The sequence below is a fragment of the Phyllostomus discolor genome, chromosome 10 (genome assembly GCF_004126475.2).
Source record: "Phyllostomus discolor isolate MPI-MPIP mPhyDis1 chromosome 10, mPhyDis1.pri.v3, whole genome shotgun sequence".
Taxonomy (NCBI): Eukaryota; Metazoa; Chordata; class Mammalia; order Chiroptera; family Phyllostomidae; genus Phyllostomus; species Phyllostomus discolor.
The window spans coordinates 47,080,956-47,106,698 of NC_040912.2; the positions used below are offsets into that span (position 1 = coordinate 47,080,956).

The window sequence follows — 25,743 nt, forward strand, 5'->3', positions numbered from 1 at the left end:
GACAGAAAGATGGTAATAACTGACCTTTCCCTCAAAGAGATTATTTTAGATTGGGCACTTTTATTTGTAATTTTGGAAGATAAAAGTTCTCATTTCCATCCTGTCTGCCTTAGGGTATCATACTCATCTTTTCAGCAATATATTTTTGTTTTCTGAGCTTTTTAACATGGCCTTAAAAGCAGCTTTAGTCTTCTAGTCTTTCTGATAGTGTTTTTTTTAATCCTCACCTGAGGATATGTTTATTGATATATATATATATATATATATATATATATGTATATATATACTTATTTATTTTTTGTGAGAGAGCAATAGAGACATTGATATGAGAAACAATCATCTGTTGCCTCCAGTATGCACCCCTACTGGGGATAGAACTCATAACCTAGTAATGTGCCCTGACTGGGAATTGAACTTGCAACCTTTTGGTGTATGGCATGATGCTCCAACCAACTGAGCCGCCCTGCTAGGGTTGATAGAATGTTTTCTAGTTTAATGGCTTTCCTTGCCTCTAACTTGTTTTTCCTAATTGAGGGTTTTGTTTTGGCATCATTGCCAATGCCTTGCTAAATCTGTTTTTAATATTGTATTTTCCAGTTTGTTTGTTTTTTTGTTTGATTTGGTTTCTAGCTTTAATTGTTGCCTTTACTTGTGTTTACGTTTATATGTCTAAAAAAGTAAAGAATATATTTATCTTTTTAAGAATTAGCTACTGTCTTTGTATGAGTCCCTTTGATTTTAGGGGCCACATTAGATGAAAGTACCTATAATTTTATGCCATTTAAAAACAGCTCAATACTCCTATGTTCACTTGGTTTCTAGGTCTATTCTGGATAGCAGGTTTTGTGAAGACATTTATTCTTTCTTGGACCTCAGATTTACCAGACATCTCATGGTATTTGCTTTTATATTATTTTTTAATGGCTGCCATTTATTCTCAATGTATTTTGTATATATTTTACTTGCCAGTTGGATAACTAGGAGTTTTTTGTTTTTTGTTTGTGTTTTTTTTTTATTCACATACAAGATGTGAAAACTTCGTGCTGATTGTTTGGATTGTATTGAATTGGTTTTCCTCTAGTTGTACCTGTGTTATAAGCTCACGTTTTTTCTGTTTATTACATTGTTTTTCTCTTGTTTCTTTTTTTTTTTAAGGCACAATGATTTAACTCTAATGAATTTATGATTTTATTAAGTATCAACTGGGGTTTTAAACTGAGTTTTTTGGCTGTAGAGTTTTTTGGTATTAATGAATATAGTAAAATTATTTGCCAATTTGTGGTCTCAAGAGACATGACCTCTTGTCTTCTGATCTTCTTGTGAGTTCTTCCCTATTGAAGCAAACTCAGAGTCTGTGATTCCGTTTCACATATGGTGATGTGTCTTTATCCTGGGGATGACCTGTGTTTTTTAGAGATGCTTTTCTGGAGAGGTGTCATATAGTTGTTTTATAGCACTTAATTGTATAGGTTGATAACTCATTTGATAAATGAGGCCAGCACTACAATTTTATTCTGGTGCTCTAATTCATTCACCAATCCTTTGTAGAGTGCCTGTTATGTCCCAGGCACTGTGTGGAGTTTGAGAGACAGGCAGCAATTACACAAATCTAAGCCATTGTCTGAAATAGGCTTATGGCAAACTCTCCGCTTCTATTTAAAAACAACTTAATTGTAGTGTTTATTGAGGATTGTATATTTATTCAATATATACAAATAGGGTGTGCTGCTAAGTACCTATTTAAAAAGATTCTTTTAGGTTGGAAATATTACTCAGTTACCTAAAAGAATGCATAATGATTTGATTTCTGCTTTCCTTTTTCTGCCTCTGTTTCTAAAAAAAAAAAAGCACAGCTAAATATTTAACAACATATACCTAAAATATAAGATTTGCAATGAATTTAACATAAAGATAAGCTGAGTGAAAAATATCTACCATCTAGAAGCTACCAAAAGGAAGAAAAATATTTTTAAAAATTGCAGTTGTTACCTGTTGTTAGGTCCGAGCCTTCAGCATTTTAGAGAAACACATAATTATTTAATATTTGAATAGAACAAACTTATAGTTTTGTATATTGCTTGCATTTTGTCATTTAGAAATTTTATAGCTTTGTGTAGGCTAATAAATATGGCTTTTATGAAGTAATTAATATGGTGACAAGTGCAGAAAAGAATGTAGGACAACTTTTTCTTTTTCTCCCTCTGCTTTGTTTTTAGAGGATGATTTTAATTTGATGGAACAAGCCATACAAATGTGGCATGTAGAAACCATAATTACTTTGTTTTCAAAACTATTAGAAGATTCTCTTTAAATGAGAACTAGAGAGTTTTTCTATCCACATTGTGTGTGTGTGTGTGTGTGTGTGTGTGTGATGATGATATAAGAGTAACTCTTCATATGTGGCTACTACTTACTGATTGCTAAATATGTGTAATGCAACATATGAAGTACTTTGCATTCGTTATTTTCCTTTTTTCCACAGAAGCACTAAGAGGATAAATCCCCATTTTATAAATTAGGAACCTGATGCCTAAAGAGGTTCAGGGGTTATGTTTTAAACTTTTAGGTGCAATTGCCTATTATTATATATTTTTATAATAATAACTTGTAACCTAGTAGCTCTCCCTGAGTCATACATGGTTTAAAAGTAAAGACTAGTATTCTTGGGGATTCAAACCACAATTACCACTTGTTTTCCTATTTTGGTATTTTCCCTCATAAGGAATGAGCTCACAGTCTGCATCATCTTTCAAATAGGAATTAACCTGAGTAGGAACCTCTCAAGTTTACTTGTAAATATTAAAGATAAGTACAAGAACTACTATTTGAAGAAATTGCTTTTCAGCATTTCAGGTATAACATGACAGGGTTCTGACTGTTGTTCTTTTCATGTTTATAGGATTATCTCCATCTGTTTTGGTCCTGATTTGTACTATATCATTGCTGAAAAGATTTTGAGTAGTTATTTCAGCATTTTAACACTTGTACATATAGCAAGTGTTATACAGTGAATTTAGATTTTAAAAATTGATGTTGAAGTTGAATATATTTTTGTCATTATGGTAAATTTGTTTTACAAAATATCCCAAACATATGTTCTCTCTACTAATCATCTGTGATAATGACATAGAGAACCCCCTCAATGTACAGGTGTTTCTGTAGTATGGAAAATAGTCAACTACTGTAAAGCAGCTGGTTTTATTACAAATAAAATAGCTTTCCTTTTCTATATACTTAAATAATAGCATGGAATTGTTTCGAATCCTGTTTTATCTCTTAAGCTCAGCAGCCTTGGTTAAGTTATTTAATTTTTCTTGCTGTTGTGCTCCTCAGTGGCAAAATGGAAATCCATATCTCAGAGTTGTGGGATTAAATAGATCATCCATGTAAAAGCTTAGTATGGTGCTTAGTCCATAGTAAGTATTCACTATTTGTTTTATTTAGATCACACCTGAATCAAGAAGACTTACTTTTGGATACTAGTGCTATAAGAAATTACATTTATTTTTTAAATGAATAATATAATATTTGTTTGTTTTTCACTAAGCAGTATAAATAGTGATTCTTCCTTTTGGCAGCCTAAATTCATTTCTAAGGAAGATTATGAATCATTTTTTTGACCACAGTCACATAATGTAATTCTAGGAAAATAAATATAGTAGAGATTTCCTGAGCATATTGTAATGTATATCAATATTTTAATAAAGAATGCTTTCCTTATGTTTTTTACTTACTATTAATTGTTATAGTATGACTGTTGCTGGGAATAGAAAGATGATTTTTTAAAACTTTTTGTTCCCTTTTCTTTTAAACAGGGTTTGTGGATGCACTTAGATGTTTGCAATGAGCACTGTGGCTGGCATGCCCCAGTGTTTTGGATACCAATGCATAGGACCTCCATAGTAATCGAATTTATCAGAGGCGAACGTCATGAGCATAGTGATCCCATTGGGGGCGATACAGCAGAAACGTCATACTTGGAAATGGCTGCAGGCTCAGAGTAAGTATTCTAAGGTATTTTGAATAGGGAAAAGGCAAAATATTTCATACAGTATTTTAGCATAACGAAGTAATGCTTGATTTGCATTTATATTTTTTCTCATTTAGACCCTTGGCTAAAATAAAATACCAGACAATTAAAAGCAAAAATCCCTTTAACTAAAATTACTTTTATAATAACTTTGAGTCAAAATGATGTATCTTTTTCTAAGTCTTTTTTAAAAATTATTGATTTTCAGAGAGAGAGAGAGAGAGAGAGAGAGAGAGAAACATCAGTTTGTTTTTCCACTTATTTATGCATTCATTGGTTGATTCTTGTATGTGCCCTGACTGGGAATTGAACTCAGAACTTTGATGTATTGGGACAGTGCTATAACCAACAGAGTTGAAAAACAAAATTCCAGCCATTTATTTCTTTTTTCTTTTTGTTTTTCATTCTTGACTGAGGATATGTTTATTGATTTTAGAGGGGAAGGAATGGATTCAGAGAGAAAGAAATATAATGAGTTGCATCCCGTACGCACCTCAGCTGGGGATCTAACCTGCAACATAGGTATGTGCTCTGACTGGCAATCAAACCCACAGCCTTTTGGTGTATGGGATGATGCTCCAACTAACTGAGCCACCCAGCCAGGGCTCAAGCCATTTTTTAAATAAGAAAAAGGGGATGTTTTCTGCTGGATGATTATTTTGATATTTTTTGCTTTTATGGGAGCCATTTCTAATGGATTCAGTGACAGGTTCTTACTTTGCTTTCAGGCTATTTGGTCTAGGCAGTTGTATGGATAGATTTTGTTTTATCTTGGGTTTGAATGACCAGCCACTTTGACACTAAGTTATTGCTGTGAAGATTGATTGATTATTTGTTTTTGGGAATTGTAAGGGATTCAAGTGATAATGTTAGAAGTTGAAGGATGGAATGATGGATATGTTTGTTCTCTGATTCAGTATATAGTTGCTTAATGGGACTCTTATTGACCAGAAAGTTAAGTTTTTTCAAAAAGGAAATTTATTTTAGGGTTGCTAGAACTGGTATATGGAAAGGATGAAAATTCTTGTTCTTTTGCTGGCATTTCCAGTGGCAAAGAAGTATTTTTACCACTGCTTCTTATGCCATCAGGGAAGACAGAGGTGGTCTCTAATATTCTTAAAATGTACTATACAGTTTATCTAACTGTATGATTATTGTAATTTTTAAGAGCTATTGTTTTTTTGTACTATGTATGAGTTATTTTTAATGTAAAATAATAGATTTCCAGAGCAAGGTACTCTTGTGACAGTTGATTGCTGTCCAAATAGGGCCACTACTAAGAAAGGAAAGAACCCGGAAACAGGGCTTGAGAGGCAAGGGCTTGAGTTCCAAGTCTGAAGTACTAGTCTTAATATAAAGCATCTTATAGATGCAAATCCATATCTAATAATAGTAACAGGCATTTATCGGTAATAATCAAGGATTTTTTGCACCTTTGACAGAATTTTAAAAAATTAGCCTTTTAAGCAATTAATACAAGATAGAATTCATGAAATGTTATTTATGTACTAGATAGTAACTTGTTTAGTACACCATGTGAGATACACCTGTGCCTTCTTTGAATGTCTGATATGGCTACTATAAATAATTCATAAATTGAATCTCTTCATAAATTCAAGAAATTGAATTATGAAAACCATAAAATTATACAGTTAAAAGAGAAAACAGAAAGAGAGCAGTATAGGGAATAGTCCTGCCTATTTTCTTTATAATATATTTATAAAGTATTAATGGAATATAAGATGTTTTATATTATGGAGCCAAATCTTTTCTGATGTAATAGGGTCATTTTTATTACAGAAAAATAATCAAGCTTGTAGGTAATTACAGAATGACTATCTTTGAAGAAGTATTTTGTTTTAGGAAATTTTGTTTTGTATTCTGCATACAGGTGGATGCCACTTGGGCATAGTTCCCCCACTCAGTGCACACAGAGTATAGCTGGTAACAATTTTTACTCTGGGACAACCATCAAAACTTTTTTTTTTGGTTTAATTTTGAATTTTTAAATTCTCTTTTTAAATATAAAACCTGGAGTTTGAAAAAAACAAAACTTAAATTCTTGGAAGCTTGGAAAAAACCATAAATCACTTTTTTCCCCTTTTGACAGAAAACATAAAGCTTTGGAGCTGTTTCAGAAAAGGTTTTTATTTATTTACTATTTATTTATAATTCTCACCCAAGGATTAGAGAGAAAGGAAGGGGTGGGAAGAGAGAAACATTGATCAGTTGCCTCCTGTACACACCCCAACTGGGGATGGACCCTGCAACCTCCATATGTGTCCTGACTGGGAATTGAATCTGCCACCTTTTGGTGTACAGAATGATGCTCTCACCCACTGAACCACCTGGTCAGTGTTGGTTTTATAAGAACTTTTGATATAATTACATGTTGCTTTCTTTCAATTTCAAAACACAATCAAAAGATAACTATAGTTGTGTAAGATGCAGACTGCTGGAGGATGGGGTGCATGAGACTTCCGATGTACATTTCTTTGTAAACCCTCCTGTGAAGCTACATAATTATTTGAAAGTAAAATGTTTTAAAAAGAGATTACATTTGTACTCATGTGACTATATACTGTTAATAATATATGTTTGTTAGGTTTTTTTTTAATCCTTGCCCAAGGATACATTTATTGATTTTTTTAGAGAGAGAGAGGGACAGACAGAGACAGACAGAGAGGACATTGATGTGAGAGAGAAACTGGACCCGTATACTCCCCGACTGGGGACCAAATCCGCAACCTAGGTATGTGCTCTGACTGGGAATTGAACCCGAGACCTTCTGTGCAACGGGAGGGATGCTCAACCAACCAAGCCACTCTGGCCAGGGCTATCTTAGTTACTTTAAAACAGAACCAAAAAAATTGTACTGCCAAAATAGTGTATCACTAATAAATTACACTAATTTAAGATTTAGGAGGTACTTCTTTAGTTTTTGGAAGATTTTATTTATTTATTTTTAGAGAGAGGGGAAGGGAAGGAGAAAAAGAGAGAGAGAAACATCAGTGGTTGCCTCTTGTGCCCCGCCCCCATCCCCAGGGACCTGGCCTGCAATCCAGCCATGTGGCCTGACTAGGAATGGAACTGAGGAACCTTTAGGTTGCAGGCCGCACTCAATCCATTGAGCCACACCAGCCAAGGCCAGGTACTTAGTTACTATTTATTGAGTGAATTAATGTACTGGACCAAATTTATACTCTCTTCTAAGGCTAAAAAGAATTTTTTTTTTATTACTTAGATTCCATCTAGCCTAGCTGTAGCATCTTACAGATAGGAAATTGAAGGTCTAGTTTAAGATCAGTGAAGAATGGATTTGTTAAATTGTTTCAGTATTTCCATATTCAGTAACATTTGCTCTTGGATTATTGTGTTTCTAAAATACAAGTCATTATTCTCACCAAGTCCAGTTTTTTTCTTTGTTACGTATGTGTTTTCCTCTCATCACTAAGTTTTGAAAAGCTTGGGTTTGTTTTGGCTTTCCTTTAGAGTTAAGGAGCTTGTATTTATTCCTTTTTCTTTACTATCTTGCTAAGAATTGACTTTTCCTGAATATTTGGACTAAAAAAAAGTTTTAAAATACTTGAGGAATACCTGATTAGTGAATATTAATAGGCTATGATTTAGGGATATCTGTTTTAATAAGAAGATTAAAATTTTGTTTTACTAGCCTAAGCTTTTTCTTAAGCAATTATAAACATTTTCATAGTCAAATTTAACAGATGTTTTATTTAAAAGTAACTTTTTACTATATATATAGATATAACAAATCAACCTAGACGTTGGTGAATAGAAATGGAGAACCCAGTGGCTATAGTTGAGACACTAACATACCCTAAAAAGCTGCATATTAGCCACTCTTAGATCTCTTGGCAGGAAGCTTTGATCTCTATTTTGTTTGTCCTGAGATTTGAAAAATACCAGAACAACATACAGGGTAACATAATGACTGACTGGTTTTTTCACTAGTATTTGGTGTAATCCTTGGTATAGTTGAAAATGTGAATGAGTAAGGATATATTTAAAGAGAAAACTGACCTGAGTATAAATATTTTTAAAAACTTAATAAGCAAAATGATAACAACTGGAATACCTTTCTTACCAGGAAGCTATATTTGTCAAGTTTTTTAATTAACTGCATGTCCATAAATGAGGCTAATCCTAGAAGTAGACTTTTTCCTTCTAGCATACATTCATAGGATAATACCAACAATCCAAGAAATAGCACATTTTGGATCATCATTTATAAGCATCAAGTTTGTGGAGAATGGTATTCTAGAGGTTCAGGTTACAAAGGTGAAGTGTAAGCTTTTATCCTTACTCTTAAGGAAATTATAATTAGATGGAAAGTCAGAACTTTAGATCAGAACTGTGTAGTAGAAATATAATGTGAGATATATGTATACTTTAAAATTTTCTAGTAGCCGTATTAAAAAGGTTTTTAAAAAATGAAAATAATTTTGTTAAATCTTTTATTTAACTGAATATATCCAGAGTATTATCATTTTAACATCTAATCAGTATAAAAATACTAATGAAATATTTTGTGTTTTATTTTTCACACTAAGTGTTTAAAATCTAGTATGTATTTTATACTTCCAGCACTTGTCATTTTTAACTAGCCACATTTCAAGGGCTCAGTAGCATCTATGTGTAGTGGCTTACTGTATTGGATGGAGAAGCTGTAGGCTGAGGAATAAAGGGGTAGGACTCAGAGGAGAAAAGAACAGTGAAGCCTAAGCTAGTTTCAACAGTTGCAAAAGTGAGATCATAACAGTCTACCTCCTTCTGAATAAGAAAGATACAGATATAGCTATTATGTAGATGTTCTCAATTTATAGGTGAGGGGACTGAAGTCACTGAGCAGATAAATGGAAGAGGCAAAATTTAATGATGTGTTGATTTTAGGCCTTTTCTGTCAGTTTCTTTACTATACTAATATTACAAAGAATGATTTCTATAATGTAACTACCTTGTTTTGATGTATGGTTTTGTGTAAGTAGTAGTTTTAGAAGTAGTAAATTCAACATAATGAATGACTGTAATAACAATCATATTTTCAGGCCTTTACACAAGATAAGGAATGTAAAAGAAAACCTAGAGTCTATTATCACTGGATTAGATAGGAAAGTTGAACCAGAGGTCAGCTGTTTATGAGAATTATATGTTTTTTATCTTCTATTCTTTTTTACTTCTTCACTTCTGTCATTCCAACCATCTGAATTCCTAAATTGATTAAATAAGAAAAAAAAAAGATGAGAAACTCTTCTGGAGCTGGAAAGTGGGAAGAGATATAAATGAGGAATGTTAATTTCTTCTTTCCTAGACTTTTTTTTAAAAGAAAAGCCAAATTACTTTTCCCTCTCAGAGACTGGGAGCATGATTGCAAATATTGTATTCCCTTTAATATTGTTACTACCAAATATTCCTTGGTCTTATTCGAAATCATTATATTGAGCTTTTTATATAAGTAAGTGTGTTTTAGGATGAGATGGACAAATTAGTAAATGTGACACGTGTAAGTTAAAGGTGAACTATTTTGAAGGGAGGGCTCTAGTACTGTGCCTCTCAATATAGCGAACGCTAATTTGTTTGACTGAGAGTATTAAAGTGAGAGATCTGAATTTTCAGTTATGTCTGCCACTGACATACTAGTGAACCCTTTAATTTTTTTTTTTTTGAACTTTGTGAACTTTGGTATCTTTATTTGAAAAAGAGAGCTTGGATTGAAGTATTAATGTGATTCTTTTGGACTCCAAATTTCTGAAATTCATTTCATTTTCACCACTTGTATTTTGCTGTAGTATTTGATAGTGATTTCAGTGTCACTAGAGCCACCTGCTGACAGAATTTATTAAATTGTTGAAGCGGTTGGGTGCTTTTAGCCTGAATTTATATAACTGAATATACTAAAATATTTTGTGTATAATAAAATGTTTCTAGTAACTTATTTGTTCAATTTTCACTAATACTTAACATTTGTGTTTATGATTCTTTACACTTAATCCATTATCAAGACACTAATACTTTCTGCTGCTTTTAACATAGTGATTTGCTTATCCTAATTAGAAAGTACTTCCACTTAAATGTGGTTTTGTCTTAATATTCCAAAAGATTTTTTTAAGTAATGTCCTAGCATTGTTTAGAACTATTCTTAGAATTATGCTGAATTTCTCATGTGTTTCATACTAATTTTTTTCACTTGTGATAGTGAATACAGAGCTCAGTATACCCATACAGTGTATAAGACCTCTTAATCTTCTCAGTAAAAAGTCAGGCAGGTATTATGCCTATTTTACAAAAGAAATTCAGCTCAAGGAGATAACAGATTTACCTAAGGTTACATAATTAGTAAAAAGTAGAGGTAGCTGTGAACCCAGGGTTGCTTAGCTCTAGATCCATGCTGCCACATAGGTCTGAAGAGCCAGGTTTTTGTTAAAGATGAGTTAAATGAAGTAAAATGCCCCATGTGATAAACTGAGGACATTTGTTAAATGAAACCTGATATCCATTTAAAAAAAACTCCTTGTATGCTTGTAATGTATGTAATTAAGATGTCTTTGAAAAATAATAGGTTTATAACAGGGATGAAAGAAATGGAAAGTTTTTATCACAGATCCGAAGAACCCATGTGAAGAACTCATGGAGATCTTTACACCCATTACTATTGGGAGCCAGTTTATCCATGTGCTATTATGATATCCAAGTGTGTGTTATTGACTATTTAATATTAAAAGTAAAATTAGAGGTTTCATCTAAAACACTGGTATAAACTCATTGAAATCAGACTATATTTTGAAGGTTTATACAGGAAAGAGATTAAATTTTGATAAGGAAGAAGGAAATCATAAAAGTTCAATTTCTGAGGAATCACAGCTTATTAATTATTCTATAAACTGTTTTTCTCTCTAAATGCCTCTTAATTTAAGGAATAGCACTTTTCTGTTTTTTAGATCTTCAGTTCACCTAACTTAAATGTCTGCACTAACCATGTATAATATGCTTGGATGATAATTTCTGATGGCTTTTTAAAGAGTAAGGATTTTTTTATATAAAAAATTAAAATTAAAATTTGTAAAGTGGCTCAAGAAAAGAGTGCAACATAGGTAGATTACTGTACAAAAATAGTAATTGTTCTCTGTCTTCTAAGTTTTTGACAATAATTTAAAACTAAAACATTTTAAAATAGCCTGTTTTTGTTTTTCACAATGGAAATATTACATAAAGAAATAATTTTAATGACCAAAAATGTTCTCCATATTTATAAAGTTTGTGAAGTAATGAAAATTAAACTGGCATATATTCATGATAACCTGAACTCAAGGCTTTGTGTAACTTCTAATAAAGCAACACATACTACCATTTTTGTAATACAAAAATGAGGTAAAGCTATTTACTTTATTAAGTCACTAATCCATGGGCATAAATAGTACATTTCGCAGGTATAGTGGGACAATTGAAGTTTGGTGGGGAAAGTACTAGACCAACTTAAAAGAGATCTGGGCTTTAATATTTTCTTTGCCATTATAACACCATGTGACTTAAAATTGAATTCATTTAACAAATGTAGAAACTGAGACCCAGAGGATTTTATATGGCATGTCCCAAGGATATACAGTGAGTTAGTGACAGAGCTTGAATCTAGAGTTTGTGACACTTAGATCAGTTATCTTGTCTCTGAAACTGGAGATGGGACAATACAATCTTTAAAATACCTTCAAAGACACTGTCTGAACATCACTTTGGAGCAGGATAGATTCTGTTTTCCTGAACAGTTCCTGTCCTGCAGCACTCTGTCCCACACCAAGCAGGACATCAGCTGACTCTCTACCCCTAGCTTCATGACATCATTGTCTAGGGGTCTAGGAACTGCTCTCCACCCTATACCTATCTAGACTCAGCAGGAACAGATCTACTGCCACCAGTTCTAGGCTAGAACAAATCTACTTCCAGTCTGAGAAAGGAAGGCGATACCCTGACACTCCCTTAGGGCCAGGTACAGACCAACCCTATCACATCTTTGTTCTACCTGCTTTACTTACCAAATCTTAGCAACAGCATTTTATATTCTCCAGGCCCCCAACATCACCTTATGGGTCTAGGTAGGGCTTGGGAGTGACTAATTTAGATTAAATCTTGACTTTTCTGTCAGTATTATCTGTGCTTCTCATTCGTGTAATTCCTTGAGCACTGTCTAAATTGTAGGGCCATTCAGATGCTTGAATCCTTTCATTGTTCTCCCTTTTATTCTTCCTCCTGCTGGATATAATTTGGCTTTTATAGTACTTTTAGAACGCTAGTAGCTATTAGCATCTAAGCTAATGCATAGTTTTCAGGCCTTATGTTCTTGTTCTCTTAATAGGATTTGTTACTATTAACTCTTTGTAGTTTTGACTTTGATGGTTTTTCTTTTAATTATAGTAAATGCACTTAACATAAAATTTACCATTTTAACTATTTTTAAGAATATAGTGGCATTAAGTACTATCAGTGTTTTGTAGCCCTCACTACTGTGTCCAAACTTTTGTAATTCCACACAGAAACTTTGTACTAATTAAACAGCCTCTTATTTTCTCCAGGTACCAGTGCCTGGTAACCTCTATTTTTATTGTCTGTCTCTATTTGCCTATTATAGATACCTTATATAAATGGAGTCATAAAATGTTTACTCTTTTGTTTCTGGCTTATTTCACTTAGCATAATATTTTCTGGGTTCATCAGTGTTGTAGCATGTATCAGAATTCCATTGCTTTTCATGGCTGAATAATATTCCATTTGCCTTGTACAATTCATTGTCTACATAGAGGTTAATGTGATGTACCATATTTTGTTTATCTGTTCATTTATTGAGGGACAGTTGAGATATTTTTACCTTTTGGCTATTGTAAGTAATGCTGCTATAGATAATGGTATACAAGTTTCTGTTTAAATCCTTGATTTCAGTTCTTATGGGTATATAATTTAGGAGTAGCATTGCTGGGTCATAGGGTAATTCTGTTTAACATTTTGAGAAGTCACCATACTGTGTTCCATCTGGTTTTTATTCTTTAATCTCCTTTGTAAATGTTTCTTCTCCTGTTTCTTAAATATGTTTTCTAGAAGTCTGTACTTAGTTTACTTTGTAAACTGTCCCGGAGGTTTTATTTACTTCTACAGCTTTCACTGTTTCCAACGTGCTCATGATTTCCAAATTATCCTTAACCTAATTCTGTCTCATGTGCTCCACTCACGCAGCCCTCTGTATTACTAGGCCTTTTAATTTAGATATGACTATAAAGTGCATGTCTGTTGTAGAAAATACTGTTTTACTTTCTGGATTGTTTTGGAATTTAAAATTAAATTTAGAGCTATGGTCAACAAACTTTTTCTGTGAAAGGCCAGAGAGCAAAGGAGGCTAAAAGAGGTTTACAGTTGTGAGTATAGGAAACACAGAGTTTATTCTTATAATTATTTATTAATTACTGAATTATTTTCCATATGAACAACTATAAACCTACTTTTCACCACCTTGAATTTTACAGTTTCAGAATTACATAATACATGTAAAGGGCTATTGAACAAAATGTCCCTTGTATGTAAAGAAAAATCTTAAACTATTTATGTGATTTCAATGAGTTGAATGCTACAGTTCTTTAAAGTAGCAGTTCTAGTTAGTGCCTATTTTAGGAACCTGGGTAATATACTAAAAGACAGTAGGAAACCAGCAGAATTAAAACAGCAGCTAAAAAAGGAGACAGATTGAAATTTATTACATATATTATCTGAGGGACTGTGTACCAACCACAGTAGAATACATTAGGACAGAATGTAGAAGCAGGAGGGATATAAAATTCTCCAAAATTAGAATTTTAACAAGTGGTGGTATTTTTACAAGTCATTGTATTTTCACTAGGATATTTTATTTTATTTTTTAATTTAATCTTATTGTATTTTTCCCACTACCATTTAGTCCCCTTATATTCCTTTCCCCACAGCATTCACCAAACTGTTGACCATGTCTGTGAGTCCTTTTTCCTTTTTGCTCAATCCCTCCATCCCTAATCCAACCCCCGGCTGTCATCCTGCTCTCCATCTATGAGCCTGTCCCCATTTTCCTTGTTAGTTCAGTTTGTTCATTAGATACCACATATGAGTGAAATCATACCATATTTGTCTTTCTCTGACTGGCTTCTTTCACCTAGCATAATATTCTCCGGGTCCATCCATTACTGTTGCAAAGGGTAAAAGTTTGTTCTTTTTTCTGTCCAAGTAGTATTCCATTGTGTAAATGTCCCACAGTTGTTTTATCCACTCATCTACTGATGAAAATTTTGGGCTGCTTTCATATCTTGGCAATTGTAACTAATGTTGCAGTGAACATAAGGGTGCTTATGTTCTTTTGAATTAGTGTTTTGAGTTCTTTCATATATATTCCCAGAAGTGAGATAGCTGGGTCGAAGGCAGCTCCATTTGTAAAATTTTTGAGGTATCTCCATTCTGCTTTCCACATTGGCTGCACCAATCTGCATTCCCGCCAACAATGTTCCCCTTTCTCCAATATCCTAGCCAGCATTTGTCGTATGTTGATTTATGCATGATAGCCATTCTGACAGGTATGAGATGATACCTCATTGGTGTTTTAAGTTTGTTTTTCTTTGATGGTTAACGATGTTGAGTATCTTTTCATACGTCTGTTGGCCACCTGTATGTCCTCTTTGGAGAAGTGTCTATTCAGGTCCTTTGTCCACTTTTTAATTGGGTTTTTTTGGTGTTGAGTTTTATAAGTTCTTACAAATTTTGGATATTAATCCCTTATCAGATGTATCAGCGAATATGTTCACCCATACTGTGGGTTGTCTTTATATTTTGTGGATGATTTCCTTTGTTGTGTAAAAACTTTTTAGTTTGATGTAGTCCCATTGGTTTATTTTTTCTTTTGTTTCTCTTGCCTGGGGAGATATATTTGATAAAATGTTGCCACAAGCAATGTGTGAGTTTGCTGCCTCTGTTTTCTTCTGTGAATTTTATGGTTTTGGGTCTAACATTTAAGCCTTCGATGCATTTTGAATTTATTCTTGTGCATGATGTAAGAACGTGATCTAGTTTCATTTTTGTGCATGTACCTGTCCAGTTTCCCAACACCATTTATTGCATAAACTATCTTTAGCTCATTGTATGTGCTTGTTTCCTCTGTTGAAGATTTATTGACTATAAAGTTGTGAGTTTATTTATGTGCTCTCTGTTCTGTTCCATTGAACTCTGTGTCTGTTTTTATGCTAGTACCATACTGTTTTGATTACTATCGCTTTTTAGTATAGATTGATATTAGGTACTGTGATTCCTCTGACCTTGTTCTTTTTTCTCAGGATTACTGTTGCTATGTGGGGTCTTTTGTGCTTCCATGTAAATTTTTGAAATAATTTCTTCTAGTTCTGTGAGATATGTCATTGGAATTTTGAAAGGAATTGCGTTGGATCTATAGATTGCTTTGGTTAGTACGACCATTTTAATTATGTTAATTCTTCCTATCCATGAACACAGTATGTGCTTCCACTTATTTGTATCTTCAGTTTTTTCCTCCAGTGTCTTACAATTTTCCAAGTACAGGTCTTTTACATTTTTGGTTAGGTTTATTCCTAGGTATTTCATTCTTTTTGAAGCAATTGAGAATGAGATTGTTTTCTTTTTTTTTTTTTTCAAATTTCATATTATTGCCATTTCCCTTTATCTTTTTTTTTTTTAAAGCTTTTTCTTTTTTTTTTTGAGATTTTATTTATTTATTTTTTAGGGAGGGAAGGAGAGAGAGAGAGGGAGGGAGAGAGAGAGAGAAACATCAATGTGCGGTTCCTGGGGGTTATGGCCTGCAACCCAGGAATGTACCCTGGCTGGGAATCGAACCTGGGACACTTTGGTTCCCAGCCCGCGCTCAATCCACTGAGCTACGCCAGCCAGGGCTTGAGATTGTTTTCTTAATTTCCTGTTCTGTAAGTTCATTACTGGCGTATAAAAATGCATCTGGTTTCCAGTTATTAACTTTTCATCCTGCTATTTCGCTGAATTCATTTCTTAGTTCTTGGAGTTTCTTGGTGGAATCTTTTGGGTTCTCTATGTATAGTATCATATTATCTGCAAATAAAGACCATTTTACTTCTTCCTTTCCAATTTGGATGCCTTTTATTTTTTCTTTTTCTCTGATTGCTGTGGCCAGGACATCTAGTACCATGTGGAATAGGAGAGGTGAAAGTGGACACCCCTCTCGTTCCTTATCTTAAGGGGAATACTTGTAGTTTTGCCCATTGATTATGATGCTGGCAGTGGGTTTTTTATAACTGGTCTTTATTATGTTTAGGTATGTTCCCTCCATTCCCACTTTGCTGAGAGTTTTTATCATAAATGGCTGATGGATTTTATCAAATGCTTTTTCTGCATCTATTGATATGATCACGTGTTTTATCCTCATTTTATTTCTGTGGTGAATCATATTTATTGATTTGTTAATGTTATACCAACCTTGCATTCCCAGAATAAACTCCACTTGATCATGATCTTTTTGATGCATTGCTGTATTCAGTTTCTAATATTTAATTAAGTATTTTAGTGGCTATGTTCATCAGAGATACTGGCTTATAATTTTCTTTATAGTGTGTTATCTGGTTTTGGAATTAGGATAATGCTGGTCTCATAAAATGAGTTTGGGAGCCTTCCTTTCTCTTGAATTTTATGAAATAGTTTGAGAAGGCTAGGTGTTAGTTGTCCTCGGAATGTTTGGTAAAATTCACCTGTGAAGCCATCCCATCCAGGGCTTTTGTTTGTTGGGAGTTTTTTGATTACTGCTTCAATTTTACTAGGTGTAATCTGTCTATTCAGATTCTCTGATTCTTCCTGATTAAGTTTTGGAAGATTTTATGTTTATAGGAGTTTATTCATTTTATTCAGGTTGTCTAGTTTGTTGGCATATAGTTGTTCATAATATTTTCTTAAAATCCTTTGCATTTCTTTGGTGTCAATTGTTATTTCTCCTTTTTTGTTTCTGATTTTATTTATTTGGGTCCTCTCTCTTTTTTTCTTGATGAATCTGGTTAAAGGTTTGTCAATCTTGTTTATCTTTTCAAAGACCCAGGTCTTGGATTCATTGATCGTTTGTATAATTTTTTTAGACTCTATTTCATTTATTTCTGATCTGATATTTATTATTTCCTTCCTTATACTCACTTTGGGCTTTGTTGTTGTTTTTCAAGTTCTTTTAAGTGTAAAGTTAGATTGTTTATTTGAGTTTTTTCTTTTTGAGATAAGCCTATAATGCTGTAAATATCACTTTTAGGATTGCTTTCCCAGTGTCCTACAGATTTGGGCTTGTTGTATCATCATTTTCATTTGTTTCAAGTAATCATTTGATTCCTTCTTTGATCTCATTGTGGACCCATTCATTATTTAAGAACATGTTATTTAACTTCCATATCTTTGCGTGTTTTTCAGTGTTCTTGTGATTGATTTCTAATTTTATAGCATTGTGGTCAGAGAAGATGCTTGATATGATTTCAGCCTTGAATTTATTGAGACTTGTTTTGTGTCCTAATATGTGGTCTATCCTAGAAAACATTCCATGTGCACTTGAAAAGCACATATATTGTGCTCCTTTTGGGTGAAATGCTCTGAAGATATTAGTTAAATCCATTTGACCTAGTGCACAGGTGGCAAACACAAGGCCCAAAAGCTGAATCCTGCCCTCCACCTTGTTTTATCCAACCTGGAACCTTGTTTCTACCCAGTGGCAGTGCCGAGCTCTTGCTTAACTGTTAAGGAGTAGTTATATTTATATATAACAGTCCTACAATTACATTTGACCCTTTTAAGGCAACCATGAGGCTGATTTGGTCCCCAGTGAAAATGAGTTTGACACCCCTGATCTAGTGTGTCATTTAAGGCTGTTGTCTCCTGGTTGATTTTCTGTTTGGAAGATCTACCCTTTGAAAATCAGTGTGATTTTGAAATCCCTGACCGTGACTATATTTCTGTCATTGCACCTTGGGGAAGTTCAAAACTGTGGCATCCACATCAAGTGTTTATAGTTTCCCACTCCGGATGTAATTAATTTACCAGTCAAGGGCCATTTTTGTTAATGTACCTAGCAATACATACAATTACTTTATCAGTTTTGGGGGGGGGGAACAGAAGTAGAAAATAAACTGAAGGTCACAGTCACATGCAGAAGAGGAAAGGGTTTTGTTAAGCATTTACCCATACCCCCTTTTTTTTTTTGTAGCATTACCCTCTCCTTGCCGTTTATGGTGGTTTTTGTGTACTTGTCTCTTTTTGCTAACCTGCTGCTCCTCCTGAGATAAAAAACTCTTTGAGGAATATGAGTGTGTTTTATAATCCTTTTATTCTTTCTAGCATCTAACAAGGTACCTTAAACATGTGGTGAGCATTATCATAGAACTAATTCTTGAATTACAGTTTGTGTGCTCTTTTGACTGTAAGGTAAGTCCACCAGAAAACTTAGACAAAAATTCTGTGAATGGGATTTATAGATGGAAGCATAGTGTAGGTTAAACTTTTTAGATGAAGTGATAAAAACACAGTGGTGCCCTCCAGCATTACTAAAGTTACTCTTATTTTTAATACTTATATGGCTTCTTTGAAATAGGTACTGCAAAATGATATATCTAGATTCATTCTTCAACTACTGAAAGGTTATTTTAGTGGTGATAAGATACAGATTTGAGAAGACTGTGAGTTAGCAGAAAATGGCAAATATTTTACTATGGGGTAAGGTCACAAATTTCTTGATTTTGGTATATAGTAAACTGCTATGTCAAGCAAAATGATCATCATCATGAGATGACTTTTGTATAGAACACTGCTAAATCCAGCTAATAATGGTCATTATCACTTTGTACAGAGTATATTATACTCATGACTAGAGTGTCCTGCCTGCCCGTCTGACATACCTTATTGAAGGAAAAAATGGATCTGAAGAAGGATAATTGATCACTAGCACTTAAGGGGCTGTGTTATAACGATAGTTAATAGGATTGAGAACTGTGTCTTGTGAAACAGGTAGTTCAGTGGAGGTATGAGTGAAGCCATCTATATGGATAGGTTCTTAGTCACCTAATCTTAAAACATAAAAACAACAAAGTGCCTTTTAGAGTGTTAAAGAGAGTAACTGAAGACAATAAAGTATTCCTTACAAAGGTTCTGAGTATAATAGTCACTTTTCTCCAAGGAGCACATACTACTTCTTAGTTCATCACGTTGGATAACTAGACTGTGTGAACAATGAATTTAATGCATTGTCAGATCTTGCTAATATACATAAACCCTACATATATACTGTATTAAGTATTCCATACAATTATGTTGATTTTTCATTGGCATGCTTAAGGCTTAATATACCTTTGTATAGTCCTTTAAAAATCTTTGAAGCCAGAAACTTTAAAATTATTAATTTAAAAACAATTTAAACATTTAAAATTTTTCTGCTGCCAGTGACAGTGATTCCTTGCTTATCTTTTGTATTGAAATTAGGATGGTTTAAGCAGTTATTGGAACTAAAACAAGAATGTTAATCCCATTCTATTATATCATTTCTATTTCCTATTTTGCTTGTACTAAATCTTTTCTACAGTAATAGGTCCTTGACTCCTGGAGCTTACAATGTCATTAAAAGAGACAAGGAAGGAAAGTACAGAAAAGGAATGTATGTATATTACTTTGCGTTCCTATTAGATTAATGATACATAAATATACAATGTAACAATACAATTTATTTTATTTTCCTGGTTAATTTAATGTCCTGTATCACCATGACATTACATTTTGAATTTTGAAACCTTATTATAACAACATTACAGATTTATGGTTGGTTACACATTACATTTCTTGATGTAAAGTTTAGTGTTTTAGTATGTGAAAAATTCATATGTATGGCCCTGGCTGGTGTAGCTCAGTGGATTGAGCACAGGCTACAAACCAAAGGTTTGGCGGTTCAGTTCCCAGTCAGGGCACATGCCTAGGTTGTGGGCCAGGCCACCAGTAGGGAATGCTTGAGAGGCAGCCACACATTGATATTTGTCTCCCTCTCTTTTTCCTTCCCTTTCCCTCTCTACAAATAAATAAAATCTTTAAAAAAATTCATATGTATGTATAGACTCAACTTTAAGAAAATATATTTTAAAAACCTGCTTTACAAAAGGGTTACAAAGGAACCACTTTATTTCAAGGCACTTATTTCAATATAATTTTGGGAGTTATAGGAGTATACTTTAAAATGAATAAACTTTATAAGGAGTTTACTTTGACACATATTTATTCCTCCATTAAATGATTTTAATATAACAATGATTTGATACCTTGCAAATTTAGTGATTTTTTTAGAATAGATGTAGCTAGACTCAGACCGAGAACCACTCTGTTTGGACCCTTGAATTACTGTGGAGGTAAGGTCTTAAAATAATTTAAAAGCAACTTCAGACTGAATATTCCTAGTAATACCTGAGAGGTATTTCTGAGGAAATAAGTAGTTACACATCTGTATAATTCATAATAGTTGAGAAAATGCATTTTCAGATTCTTTGTATGATTTGAGCTTTATTCTGTATTGCTGGGAAGAAGGTGAAGCACAGGTATATGTAATTCCACTTTACAAATAAAAGTTTAAGTTCAGAAAGGTGAATACCCAGCTATATCCATCAAATGGCCAGCCTCAGACATATAAGTCCCAATTCGGTATTCTTTCTACTAGAGAAAACTTGTTAATTTTGATGGAGTCTAGGAGAGAAAATAATAAATGCATGTGAGAAGGTAGTTGACAGCATGTAAGTAATAAATGAATAATACAGTAAATAAGTGCTATAGGAATCCATAGGAATTATAAAATTATGATGAGTTGAAGCAATCAGGAAGGTGCTCCTTAAAGAGCACTTTGAAGTGAGCCTTGAGAAAAGTGTTGAAATTAAAGAAGTGTTGAGAGATTCCACAGATAGAGGTTTAGAAATAGAAATACCCAGTACATATTCCTGATGTGGGAGAAAAGGAGATAGTAGACCATTCTTTTAGGTACCCCCTGTATAAAGGACATTAAATGTAAGATTAAAAGAAAAACTTGGGGAACTTAAAAAATGTTTTTTAAATAAACAAATACAGCAGTAGGGAGAGCAGTATTACTCCCAAGTGGCCATTACTCAGCCTTAGGAGTATTCACAATTTTGCCAATCTTTTCTCTATTCCACAGTTTTTTTAAAGTATTTAAGAACAAATTCTGTGTCTTTTTAGTTATATATTGCAGTGTACATCACTAAGAGATAGGGACTTTTTTTAAAACCACAATACTGCTATCTCAAAGAACAAGTAAGAATACTTTTTAAATAAAAAATACCCTTAAAATACCAGTTTATTTTCAGACTTTCCTCACTCATCTCAAAAATGTGTTTTTGTAATTGGTGTGTTTAAATTGGGATCCAAACAGGATGCACACATTGTATTTGACTGAAATGTCTTTTGAATCTGTCTTTTGAATGTGCTTTCATCTGTGACAACCTTTTAGATTTGTTTTCCCTTATATCAGTTGAAGAAACTGGATCATTTGGCCTATAGAAGTTTCAACATTCTGAATTTGGTGTCATGTAGTATTCTACCTGGCTTTTAGATCTAGAGATGTGATTAGCTTCAAATCCCCCACCCCCAACCTTTTCTCTCATTTTTCTTTTTAGCATGATATTTTCTATGTGGGACTTTGTACTTTATATTGTATGACATTAGGAGAGGCACATAAAACTTGATTGTCTAACTTCCAGTGAAGATAGGAATGATGAATAGGCCTTTATAAACCTTATCCTTTAAATGGCTTTCAACCTTTTTCAAGGTGTTAGTTTCCGTACTTATTTCTTGCCTAAATCTGGTTTTTGTTGAGGGTTGAAGATTGGTGATTTTTCTAATTTGGTCATTTCTTCTGCATTTATTAGCTGGTATGGAACTTCCAAAAGAAGCAGTCAGTACCCAAGTGTTGGCTTAGTTAACAAGAGAGTATACTACTATATATATATTTTTTTAATTCCTCACCCAAGGACATGCTTATTGATTTTAGAGAAAGAGAAAAGGAGGGGTTGTAGTGGGGGCCAGGGAGAGATAGAAGGAAAGAAACATCGATCTGTTGCCTCTTGTACAGGCCCAGACCAGAGACCAAACATGTGACCTAGGCATGTGCCCTGCCTGGGAATTGAACCCATGACCTTTTGGTTTGTGGGACAGTGCTCCAGCCAGCTCAGCCACACCAGCTAGGGCAAGAGCATACTTTTTAATTCAGTTTTAGAGCCAAGTTGCATATTAGAATCTCTTTTGGTGCATTTAGTTCCTCTACTTATGGGAAACAATTCAAAGTTTTGAAAAAGTGAGTTCATCTACAGATTCTGGTGGTTTTGACCATACCTTATTGCTTATATATTGAGAATACTCTAATTGATTGCCATTTTTGAACAGTTTGAATTTCCAGACTAGAATGGTATCTTTTGGGCAGTTTCATAGGTAAAGAGATTATCTTTTTGGGAATGATTACTGTCTTAATTGATTTAAGAACATATACAAAGCAATATATGAATGAGTACAAATACCACACACTCTGAAAAGTGACATTGAAATTATGTAAGTGAAATTTTATTTATAGGATGAACACAGCACCATGGTTTATGTTTTGATACAAAATTATTTGTAGAAATAGAAATACCATGCTAATGTAGTTTCTTACTTGATGATAAATGTTGTACCTGTATATTAGCTGAGTATTTATGTGAATATATGTAAATTGTCTAGAGCACTGTAGCAACTTTTACACAAAATTTATTATTGCATAGTCTCTCTAGTCCTGTCATTAAAAATTTATTAAAAGTTTGTGATAATATTTCAGCAGATTTTGAGGAAAATTCCTATGGCCTGAATATAGTGATTTTATTAGTGTGAATTTCTATTGAGCTGTTCATCAATACATAAATATGATAGGTTTGCTTGGATTTAATGAATCATTTTTTTATTGATTGGACATTGGAATGATTTCTGCTCTTCACATCTAGTTTTCTATAATTAGTTTATGAGTAGTATTTCCCTGAACATCTCAATTCTGAGGGTCTTTAGTGGGGGGTTACTTTCTTAGGATAAATTTCTAAAGATGGGAATACTCAATCAAAGGATACTTGACTTTGGTATTCATCACAGCATTGTTTTCAGATTTATTATGTCCTGGCATTGGATATCAGCATGGGACTTTTAAAGAATACTTCTATGGATATTTGTTGCCCTGTTACTTAAAGAAAAACGCTATCTTATATTTTAGGAAAATCCTTAAAATATATCAGATTTTTTATATAATTGTTAACCTTTTAGAAATTACTTTTAGTAAGAAATGTCATTAGAAATGAGCATCTTGGTAAAGTTTCTCTGCCTTCTTACATTGCCAGCTTGTCAGTACCACAGCTTTAATTTGAATCATGAGGTTATGCAGGGCGTTTGTGACTTGTTTACATGCTTGCACTGCAAGTTTTATTTTTATTTCTAACTGTTAGTTACTCCATACTATCAACATTTTTGCCATACTCTTTAGTAATACATTCAGAGTTTACTCTAAATCCTTAAGAGTGAATTTTTCTGGCCACAATTGCTACATGTAGCTTTAATAATAGTAATGTAGATCAGGAATTGCTAAAACTCCACTTCCTCCTCCTCCTATGTAATTTTTAAAGAATTCGGAAGGAATAAAATGTTGTAATCAAAGGTAGTTAGGCAGCATCTATCTATTTTATTTGCATTTTCCCCTTTGTTTAGTATATCTACCTCCAGGAATCCAGGTTGTGGAAATACCACCATGTATGCAGAACAGATACATGGAAGGGTGTACAATTGCAGTGATGTCTTTAACAGTGAAAAATAGAAACAATTAAATATCCAACAATAGGGAAATTGTTAAGCAAGTTGTGGTACATTCATACAATGAAATAAGCAATTATTCCCAGATACGTATTGACACTGAAAACTGGAAGAAGCAAAGTGTGAATCATATAGTATACATTACCAGTTTTTACAAAATAACTGTTAGATATATTTATGAATAGAAGGTTTAGAGGAGGATACACAGCATCTTAATATGGGTATGTCTGGGGTTTGGATGAAGGCATGGTCTTTCATTTTCTTATGTGCCTCTGTATTTTATATTATAAGCATGTATAATTTTAAAATTAAAAATATTTCTATTTAAAGAGAATGAGTAGGCGAATTTTAATACAACAGCATAGATATTAGGTGAGTACTTGTTTTTAGACTATTCAGAACATTTTGGAGACTCTTCTTTTGTAATCTCCTTCAGACCATTTAATACCCTGAGTTTGTGCCTCCCTCTCTCTACTGAGTGTAGCACGCTGGGTCTCCCAGCAGTGGCAACATGGAGCTAAGCTGAGACTGTGCAAGTAATGAGTGAAAGGCAGGCAGTATATCAAGAAGTAGTTGACTATAGAAATATGACGAATTAGAGTGTAATTGCATGAAGAAGTCTTAGACCATGAAGAATGCAAATTGTACTAAGTTCTACGTAAAGTTTTGGATAAGAGATAGAATAAGGGTTATTATGAAGAAAAGTCATCTCAAGTGGTGGTTATTGGTAAGAATAAAGGCATGGAAATGAGTCATGTTGCGAGTATGCAAAGGAGAGGTTAATTTTAGTATGAACTGTCCTCAGAAGTAGGTTCAGCACCCATGTTGATTGATAGAAATTACCAGAATAGGGCTCAGGAGGATTGATATGACTAAAGAAGTTGAGAGAGTGAGGTATATAAATGTTAGGCCAAGGAGCTTACAAATCAACCACCATGGGTGAGTTGTTACTACCGGTTGTATCAGTAGTTGGCCAAGTCACCATCACAACCATTACCAGGCCAGACCTGCTGATCTTACACTACCTTAGGCTGCTGCTTGTATTTTTTAATAAGCAAGCTTTGGTTTAGTGTGAGATTCCTATTTCTTAGCTTTACTAGTATTTCCAAGATTTACTGTATCTTTGCCACACTATAACACATACAGATGTTGCTTGACTTACAATGAGCTTAGGTCCTGATAAACCCTTAATAAGTTAAAAATATCATTAGTCAAAAATGTATTTAATACACCTGGCCTATCAAACATCATAGCTTAGCCTAGCTGGTTTCCATTGAATACATATTGTTTTCTAATGTTTGTAAAGTCGAAAAATCATAAATTGAACCACTGTAAATTGGGACCATCTGTAGTTTTACATAAGTGAAATGTATACTTCACATTCATATTGGGGTCTGTATAGTCAGTGTGCCCTTAGTCCAGTTTAAATTATTTCTACCACTTTTACCTACCCTTGTGCTTAGCATCCCCTGTATCACTGACTGTATTATATAACGTTTAAACTTTAGTAATATTTTTTAATGATAGGGAAACTATATTTGAACTCGAAAGGGACATTTATTTTACTTAAGCAAAAGTTTTGTTATGATATGGAATTTAGATAGGATATATCTTATCCACAGGGTGCCTGTCTAGTATAAAAATATTTTATTGGCAATGACAAAAGAAAAAAATGACTCTCAGTTAAAAAAAAAAAGGCAACCAATCGATGTTTCTCTCTCATGTTGATGTTTCTCTCCCTTTCTTTCTTCCTCCTTTCCCCTCTCTCCAAAAATAAATAAATACGATCTTGAAAAAAAGACTTTGTGTATAGC

The 25,743-nt window shown here is 33.4% G+C and overlaps 1 protein-coding gene across 5 annotated transcripts in view; it reads left to right on the forward strand.

The window, feature by feature from the left end:
• Positions 1 to 25,743, forward strand: part of KMT2E (lysine methyltransferase 2E (inactive)) — an 89,684-nt gene that overhangs the window by 21,657 nt on the left and 42,284 nt on the right. For 4 of the 5 annotated variants that reach the window (XM_028525179.2, XM_028525182.2, XM_036010740.1 and 1 more), the window contains exons 2-3: positions 823 to 895; positions 3,816 to 4,000. In XM_028525179.2, coding sequence (XP_028380980.1) covers positions 893 to 895; positions 3,816 to 4,000 — 188 coding nt within the window. In that variant the 5' untranslated portion in view covers positions 823 to 892. The remainder of the gene's footprint in view (positions 1 to 822; positions 896 to 3,815; positions 4,001 to 25,743) is intronic. The other variant, XM_028525180.2, reaches the window with a different exon arrangement.